The 9,953-nt window shown below is 36.5% G+C and overlaps 1 protein-coding gene across 1 annotated transcript in view; it reads right to left on the reverse strand.

Moving 5' to 3' along the window:
- Window positions 1–4,031: 4,031 nt before the first annotated feature.
- Window positions 4,032–9,953, reverse strand: part of slc26a2 (solute carrier family 26 (anion exchanger), member 2) — a 12,028-nt gene continuing 6,106 nt past the window's right edge. The window contains exons 4-5 of the mRNA XM_015371479.1: window positions 8,680–9,128; window positions 4,032–5,189 (exon numbers count right to left, since the gene is read on the reverse strand). Coding sequence (XP_015226965.1) covers window positions 4,373–5,189; window positions 8,680–9,128 — 1,266 coding nt within the window. The 3' untranslated portion in view covers window positions 4,032–4,372. The remainder of the gene's footprint in view (window positions 5,190–8,679; window positions 9,129–9,953) is intronic.

A 9,953-nucleotide genomic window follows, 5' to 3' on the forward strand; every position in this document is an offset into this window, starting at 1 on the left:
TTCACCTCAATCGAAAGAATGACAGTAGAATTTAAAATTGCTATTGCTAGATGTCACATTTATCCTAACTGCAGATGAAAACGGGTTCTAAAGGGATTCAGTCTTTAACCTCTATGGAATCTCCCCCTTCAAGTTATAATCCTACTGAAAAATCACTGTGCTTTAAAGACCTAATAAAATTTGGCATTTGAGCTTCTCATAAATGTATCTACATCTCTGACTGGAAATATACACACTTAATAAACGAGAGAGAGACCGGTTATAGGGGACCATAAAGTTTAAAGTCAAATCAGTCATTAGACTAATAATGAAAGCTTATCTTTTATGACTTGTTTACACTGCCATGCTCTGTTTGACAGGCTTCCACTGAGGTAAACAGAAGAAAACTCAAGTATTTGAATAATTAGGATTTTTTTATTTATTTTAGGAGACAGGTTAGTCAATCCCTCCAGTCCCTTTAGTTGTCCTGTTTATTTTGTTTTCCTTTTTCTAATGAGGAGCAAGGCAGAGGGCTCGTCAGCCTTTTTAACATACACCTGTGCGGCTCCCTTTCAGCCAGTTACACCGCTGAGAGTTTGGTGCAGATGACGACCTGATGAGTCACTCTTCCCTGCATGGTGGCTTGTTGAGAACCCATCTTCATTATTTACCTCAACCTCTGAAGGTGGAAGTAAAGCCGGATTTTAATGAATCTCGTCTATCCCCCTTTTATTGCAACCTCAGAGTCTGGTAGTGACACAGGATGCTGTTTAAATCCAGCGAGGGTATAACTCCACCGAGGGATATTTTATTTGATCCTTTTCTCTTTTTTTGTCATTTAAACATGAGACAAAAAAGCAGGAATTTATTGAGTTTATATTTTACTTTAAAGGCTTCAAAAAAGATCTATTGATTAGCCTTAGAGACTATTAATAAACTAAGAAAATAAGGTGGCAGTGCTGCATTATATGAGTGTGTATTCTATAGCAATAGATATCACAAGAGGACATGGAGGGCAAATGGAAACCTCTGTATCTTAACGTCATCCTATAGGAAACAGAGACTTCACTGCATGGATGCGCAGCAGAAAATGAGTTAAGGCTCCATTCCTGAAACTCTTTTAAGGAATTAATTATGCAATTAGAAGTTGGAGAGGTATTTATTTAATCTATGTAAAACTAGCGATAGTATTTTCTACTCAAATTAAAGGAATCATAAGAGCTTAGAGTTGGTGAAACATGCATATTTGTATGTAGCATTCATTAGACCATGCTATCTAGAGGAATTGAAGCTTTAAGATTAAACTGCATATAAAAAAGAAAGAAAACAAAATAATTTGTATAATTAGGCTTTTATTTGATAAAATATTATAAAACATTGTTATAAGACAAACATTGTTATAAGACACCCAGAAATAGTCTCTTGTCTATGCCTATTAATAAATAAACAGCAGCAAAAATAAACCTGAGCCTTATAACAAAAAATAATTGAGAATTTACCCATACAAAAACTACAAACTACACATATAGGTTCTAAACCATAATTTGGCTTAGATACTTTGGTTTTAGTAATAAAGTCTCTATTATAAAGTTTTAGATGCATACAAACTAATTTTTTTGGCATATGGACTCTGTTGTACAGAATGAAACTAATAATAAAAAAGACAGTTTTATACTAATCTGATCATTTAAACTTGACAAAAATTGATCCCTACCAGCACTTATAGATCACGTTTACTTTTAAGCATTAGAGCAGTGAATCTCTCCATGTAATTCAACAAAACAACAATTGCACTCCTACCATTCTGTGTTTGATTATCAAAGCAAAACAAGCTAAACAGGATAAGCCAGATTAATAAAAAAAATAAAAAATCTGGCCTCAAAACCCCGCCACACTATAAGTGCTAATGCAATGTGAACAGTCACACCCCAAACATGTGCATACAGCAATTCCATAAAATAGTGCTACAAATACAGAGCTAATTTGTAGATTAAGGCATCTGGTGACAGATAGCAACAGCTTTTGGCAGAAACATATAAACAAGAACTATTGTTTTTTTTCCTTCTTCTTTTTGTTTGTTTTTAGAACAACCACTTTTCATTATTTCTTCTGGGCGGGACTAAACCTGAGGTCTTGTTTCTTACACCATCCATAACTATTAAATATATGCAATAATAAAACAATTTATAAATATCTAGCATATGAGCTTTATTAACCTTTATGACTGTGTAACAGCTCTGGCCTTCATTCTAATGACCTACATTAACCCTTAGAGGGTGTAATCGCCCGTCACTTTGTTGACTGATTAAATATGTACAGGCTCTGCTCCATAGAGTCTTTAACCCAACCCATGACGTCTGACTGCCATTATCAAACATTACAAAATAAAAAGAGGATGTTTTAGGACGGTGTAAAAATCTCCCATGTCAATATCTTTAGCCTCAAACAACCTTAGCTGCATATTTTTCATGTTACAGTAAAGGACAGTGACATCATCCTGTTCAGCAGTGAGGCTGATGCAGAACATGAAAACAATTAGAGCGACACATTCCTTATGTGCTTTGTTTAACCTTATTGACTGAAGTTCCAGTATCACATTGTATAACTCTGAACAATAATTACAAACTGTACAAAAAAAAAGCATTGATTTGTCAAAAACAGGAAAACATTCACAGATCAAAGGATGAGTAAATATGGGATCAGCAGCTATGGCTCTCCGGTTAAATATTCAGGATCAACTTCAGACTTTAAAAAACTGTTAGAATTAGAACTTTCACTGCTTGCTCTGTTTTTTAAAATCTTACTTTCATTAAGGCAGTACAGAATATCAAATATAAATATATTTGATGTTCTATACTGATAATTTAATTAAATGTTAACTAATTTGACAGCTATCATTTGATTCTAAAGCAATATATAGGTTTTGAAATGTATGAAATCTCATACAGACTGATTGTACAGAGCAGAGGTGGGTAATCCTGCTCCAGAAAGTAAAAACCCTGCTTTGTTTTCCTTCATCCTCTTCACTTAACAAGGTGATATTTACTAAGACATTACAGTTGCTGAACATATTTCAAACCACCAACATTATTCCTTAAAAAATGTAGAAAAATCTAACTTTTATATGATGTACAGTAGTTATTCTGTGAGGAAAAAAACATTTTTTAACAAAGTGCTTTCCTTTTTAAATATAATCAGTGTGTGAAAATGTTTAATTAGTAATTATGTATCTAACAGTACAGAGCTAAGGTCACTAAGGTCAGGACATGATTATAAGAAAAGACTCAGCTAAACTTACCGAGATCTGAAGCTAAGACAATGTTTAAAAAGGACATACGAGGCTGGTTTGTGTTAATCGTGCCACATTATAAAACTACAAAAGATGAAAAAAAAAAATATATATATATGTTCTTTTCTTTTCCATATCCTAACCTCTGAGAAAAATATGTACTTTGATCTTTAGATCAAGGTTCAAACTACATCTGCTGAAGATTGCAGTTGTTTCATTTTCCATTAGTAAAATCTTTAAAATGACAGTTTATGCAGCTGATAAGTTACTGAGGTCATTTAATATGAAGAGGCTGATCAGCATTCATTCCAGAAGATTAAAACAGAGCAGCCTGATGTGATAGGACTGGACAAAAACAGCTCTTAGACATGAATATGAGGGGTAAAAGAAATTTAAAACAATATGTGACAAAACCATTGTGCTGCTTAAAAAATAATTGCTGCAAAACCAACTGCATTGGTTTAATCACAGATCAAATTAAACTGTCTGGGCCTGACTAAAACAGGCGTCAGCACTTCCTGTAATCCTAGTAACTTTCCATAACGCAAAGGCACAAAGCAGTTTGACAGGAATGACAACTACAGTGTCAATTGGAAGATTCCTTCAATCTAGAGGACGGAATTTATCCTGTTCTTAAGTCGAGATTATTTTTTATTAACGTGGTTTTGACCATAAACGTTAAAAACAGAAAACTTGACCACTATGAAATTTCGAAGGATTTTCCAATCACAAAAAGAAACAAGATCTAATAAAAAAACGAGTTGCATAAAAATAAGATTATTTCTTCATAATTAACACTATAATAAAAATATTTCATCATTTTTGCCCTAAAATACTCCAACTTGTTTTATTCATTTATAAAATAAAAAATAAATACAGGAGCTTATGGTAACATTCTAGCTAAAGTTTCCAGTAACCGTCTGAAACACTGATTTACCCTGCTCAAATGGGAATAAATATTTCTGATCAACTTCAGAAACACAGAACTTCATCTGCTGCAGACGGATTATAAGGCAAGTCGGCATCACTGAGTTACTGATTGGTTCTGTTTTCATTGGATATTAAATAGATGTAAACAAAGTTCTTCTGTGGGTTATTGCATCTTCAAGATTTGTTTTCCCAGTCTCCATTAGGAACATTTAGGCTTTGGACATAGTTGACGGCATCGGTGATGGTAAAGAACAGCATGTTGTTTTTTCCTACTTCTCCATCTTTTTGGTTGTCGTAGTAACCTCCTCTTTCCAGGGAGTCCAGAACTGAGGTGTTACATTGAGCTAAAACTACTTCAACTGCAAGATCCTTGAAATCTTTGCGTACTTCTTTCAGGGCGTTCACTCCAGCCGTGTCTAAAAACAAGACGCCACTACAGTCGATTACTAAGCTGCGTAGGTTTATGGTAGAGTTTTCATCCAGCATCACTGATATGGAGGCAGAAGCTTCCTGCTCGTTCTCTCTGCTTAGTTTTTCTTCAGACTTTGCTCCAGGCTCCTCCTGCTTTTTGTTCTTCATGAACTTTAAACGCCGAACTTTCTCCTTTACGGGGTTAAGATTTGCACATTTGTAAAGAGACTTTTTGAACAAGCTTTGGTTGGCATAGTAAATCGGGGCCCCGTATCTGAAAACGGCCACTCCAGAATGGGTCTGGAGGCCGTGGTAGGACGACACATTCTCATAGTGCTCCCTGGTGGCGGCGCGGCCTAGCTGCAGGACCTGGGCCTGCTGGGTTCGGCCAAGGACGAAGAAGGCCGACACCAAAACCCCAACCAGGAGCCCGAGCTCTGTGTTGACCAGCGCTGACGTCGCCATGGTGATCAGCCAGATGGAAGCATCGATTCTGTTTACACGCCACATCCGGGGAATGTCTCTGAACTTCCTTAAGGCCCCACGAAGGTTCACCACGATGATAACCGCTAAAACACATCTATAAAATACAAAGGAGAGAGAAAGCAGTCACTCTTTGCTCTGAAATGGAAAGTAAATGAATGTAAAACAAATACCTAAGGAGTTTCCTGAATTCTCTGCTATTGTAGGAGGTACCAAGAATTTAATGGAACCGCTTTACTTTTTCAATCAAGTGAGAATAGAGCTTAAAGGTTCTATATTAAGTCAAATTCTCATTATAAACATGTTGTAACAGTTCACAAATATAAAAAAAGAAAAAAAAAATCCTCCTCCATCTCTGCCTTTCTCCACATCTTAGCAAATGTGTGCTCAAAATGGTCTGTTTTTATAGCATGCCCCTGATGATGTCATGAGGGGAAATAAGCTGTCCAGAGCAGTCTGTCTTTAGCAATACATTGGTCAAGCTCTGGCCTTCAACTAATTTATTATCCCATGCTCCTAGGCCATCTACAGTATACAAACTATGGTTGTTATGGTTGCAGGTTTTGGGGGTGTGGCCTTCAGGAGGACAGGGGTGTAGAAAGCCAAAACAGCTCAGGGCTGAAGGAGGAGATTTTTGGTCTGTCTGCATAAACTGAGAGGAATTTTCCTGTGAAACCTGCCAAAAACAAGCTCTGGGGGCACCATTAATAATATTTCTTATTTTCAAATGTAGCATAAAATGGAACCTTTTAAAGATATGTACAGTACAAGCAGTCATACAGTAGGCAATCATCTGAGGCCCAAAAGACGCCATGATGAGCAAAGCCTTCCTCCAAGTATCGAAACTTGGTCTTTTTGAAATTTACCTCAAAGCCGCAAACTTTAAGCTGTTTTAGTGAGCTATTGAGCACAAAGCAGTTTATAACTGGAATGAAAGACAATAATCCATGTTCAATACATAAAAAAAGGTAATAAACTTAATAAATAAGCTTACTAATCAGTCGATTGGTTCCAGATGTTATTTGAGATGATAAACAAAGCTATTCTGTGAAGGTGTTATAGCTTTGTTGGAGAACATTAGCACAGTTAAAAAGAAAAAAAAGCCTAATGAACACTAATGAGCACAGCAAGAATTTTTGAAAGAAAGTAGTAGGGAACTCTAACTCAGGACATGCTATAGATCTGTTCAATCCAATATCTGAAAATAGAAAGAGTCTAACACAACTAAAGATATGCTTGACTAAGTAAAAAGACATACTGATCAAGAACAGGTATCTGAGAAGTAACAAAGAGGTCAATGTTTACTCTGGAGGAGCCACAGGGATGGAATTATCTCCACAAATAAAGCCTTCGTGAAAGAGGGACAAACCAGAAGCCAGAAGAAGTTCAGGACACGGGGTTGACAGAATTATGCTGAGGAGAGGTTTTCCTCCAGCAACAGCAGGCAAGAAAGGCAAAGTTAGTAAAAGACAGTTTGCACAAAACGCAAGGTAAGACCAAAAGAAAACCTGTTTGAGGATACAGAAAGACTATAACCTAAATGAATGGAGGTTAATCTTATAGCAGGACAAATACTAACAACCAACCAGAGCCACAAAGTCAGATTTCATTAACGCATGTTCCTGTTTTAGAATGGCCCATTTAAAAGTCTCATATTATGCTACATTTTGGAATTAAAAATATCAGCAATGGCCCCTTAGAGCGTGTTTTATGACATTTGAGCAGAAAACAATTCCTCTCAGATGATGCAGACAGAAAATGTCCTCATTCAGCCCTCCTTTGGATGAGCTGTTTTGGCTTTCTACACCCTGTCCTCCTGAAGGCCACACCCCCACAACCCACAACCATGATAACCAGTCAGAGTGCATAAAGATAGACTAGGGATAATGGGATAATACATAAGATGAAGACAGTAGCTTGACCAAAGTATGGGCTGCTACGGACAGCTTATTTCCCCTTATTACATCATAAGGTGCATGATTTTCAAACAGACCATTTTAAGTACACATTAGACAAGAAGTGGACAATGGCTTTACGACACATGACAGTTACAAAATGTTTATAATGTGAATTTTGCAGAATATGGGGCATTAAAAGTCCAGCCTAAATCAAACTAAAAACCCATGTCAACCAAGGTTACCAGTTTTCTAGAGGAATGGGATCTGTGTGAGCAGGATGGGATCAGGAGAAACAGGAAAAGCGTGAAACTAAGGAGAAACCATGTGAAAGAACATGTAACCTGCAACTTCTTTAAAGTTAATTTGTACCAATTCACACCCGCTTTAAATCTGCATATTTTATCATCCTTTCCTCTTTATACGTAGCAGCAGAGGAAAGTGACCTGCACACACTCTGCATGATGAAGACATGGAAAGTGGAGATTACACAAAAGTATGTTGGTGCAAAATAGGACAAATAAACTGCTAAACATAAAAACGTCACAATTTATCTAGGTTAAAAGTTTGATAAAAACAAATTATTTTGAAGTTGCAGACAGGAAGGTGAGTATAACTCCTTTAACACATCAGCAGCAAGGCAAATATGCTTGAAGACAAACTTGTTGAAAATTTGAAACTATGTGCCATCAAAGTTGTTTACTGTTACTTCAAAAGAGCAAATAACACATATAGCGACAGGCTTATAAAAACGCATGCCACACATTTTTCTTTTATTTTGAAATAATTGTCAAAACTACATTTCATAATCCTTTCACATCAAAATACAATAGCATACTAAAAAAAGCATGGAAAAAAATCCAAAGAGTTTGTATGTTAATAAATCTCCTGATGAGTGAGAGCTCATTTATATTCACTCAATCATTGCCGTTCTTTGCTATTCTTTATTTTTGTAACTGAATGCCTCTCTGGGCATTGCAAACCACCTGTGTCCGGAGTTTGTACTCAACAGAGCTCCTGCTGAAAGAGAAACAGGTTGTCAACATGAGATCTGATCTATAATGATGTCAAAGTTGACCTCTGAAACCTCTTTTCAAAGGAAATCACTTCCTATTGTAAACAATAAAGCTTCCGGTTTGCTGAAGGACTATGAACATTTTAAAGTTCAGACTTTGCTAAAGTTGATCTCTATCTGTCTATGGTTCGCTCTTTGGTTTTAGCGTTTCAAAATGAAATGAGACAAAAACTAAAAATCACATTATTTTAATGCTTTGTTTTAAACAAAATTAGAAACACAGCTATCCAAAAATAAATAGGCTGCGGCTTTCTTGCTTTAAAGGTTATGAAAAAAGACCAGCTTCATATTTTATTAGTGCACTATTTAAGGTGCAACTAAAAGCGTAAATTGAACATGATCAACATTAAATAGGATAGACTATGCAAAACCTTCAGACACGATAAAATATGGAGGTCTATAACCTGCATGGCATCATTGATTAACGAGTGGGGAGAAACTGATTGCAAGGACAGTTATTTATTACTGAAAATGTAAACTAGTAGATACGTTGCATTAATGTAATTAAGATGTTAAATGTTCCTCATGATCGTATAAATCATATCAGGACATTTGTATTTTGAGGCACATAAAAATTTAGATGTTTTTCATTCATCTAGAACTTATGGCAGACTTACTTCTGAAGGGAATAGAAGAGTGGAGCGATAACCAGAAGAACCAGCAGCAGGATAACAGCCGTGACCAGTCCTGACATCTGGGTTTGGCATCCCGTTGACTCTTTGACGAGGGTTTTCGTCAAAGCAGCACTTGTCGTGAAGCAGCGGAAGAAAGAGGGCAGGATGTTGCAGAAGCCAATGGCGTACATTTCCTGATTGGCGTCCACTGTGTAGCCGTGTTTCTTGGCAAACATCTCAGATAAAGAGACGGTGATAGCAAATCCCACAATGGCGATGGAAAAGGCATCGACGGCTACATTAGGGATCAGGGACCATGCTGGCAGCTGAGGAGGGAGGAAGCCTGTAGGGATGTCTCCAGCGACCCCTGAACCATATTCACTATTAAAGTGACCAAAGTGCGAGGCAAGGGTTGCTATGATAACAACAAAGAGCTCAAACGGTATCGGAGCCTGGGGAGAAGACAAAGGAGTAAAATAAATAAAGAGAATTCTACATAAAATAAAAAGATACCATTGAGAGCGAAAAGTCTGGAATCAGGGTTACTAGAAGCCTGCGTCATGCATGTTGAGCCTGTTTATGAGCAAACAGCTAGAATAGATATTCTTTCCTAGCATACTTCTACTAAACATATCTAAAATATACCACATGTGAATAAAATGTTAACAAAGGTTTGTCACTGAAACAATGGCCAAGATAGACGTTAGCTGAGACCTCAGCCAATCCATTATTTCAGTGAGTGGAAGCTTTAAAAGTCAAATGAAATGGATGAAGGTTCAAAGCCCTTTGGTCATCTGGCATATTTTATGTCCTATATGTTTATTCTAAGATAGATAGTCCTTAAATTACATTATGATATAATGACAATGAAGAATCTTGATTCTAAAGTGAACGCTAAAAAAAAACCCTATTATATATTAGGGGGAAAAAAAGAGCTTGAATAATAAGTTTTCTGTTGCTGCGCCCTGAAGACATTTTGTATAAAGGAAAAACATAAGCTGATCAAACATTTTCTCCATAGGCAGAGTTTGACTGTCCAAGTCCAAACACATTAAGCCTTAAGCTAACATTTTCAGTCTGACAGCCACAGAGGACAAACTGAGCCTGTGAGCCGGTCTTCTTTCTAGTTTCTAATGCCTATGTTGCTAACAAATTGCACACAACATGCAAATAGGGCTAAACCAATTTATTGATTTCAGAGAACTAATTAGGTGATTGAATCCAGTTGTTAACTGGAGTATAAACACCGTAAAAAAAATGCCATTTTCTTTAAAAAG

This window comes from Cyprinodon variegatus, unplaced genomic scaffold (assembly GCF_000732505.1).
Source record: "Cyprinodon variegatus isolate N-32 unplaced genomic scaffold, C_variegatus-1.0 Scaffold59, whole genome shotgun sequence".
Taxonomy (NCBI): domain Eukaryota; kingdom Metazoa; phylum Chordata; class Actinopteri; order Cyprinodontiformes; family Cyprinodontidae; genus Cyprinodon; species Cyprinodon variegatus.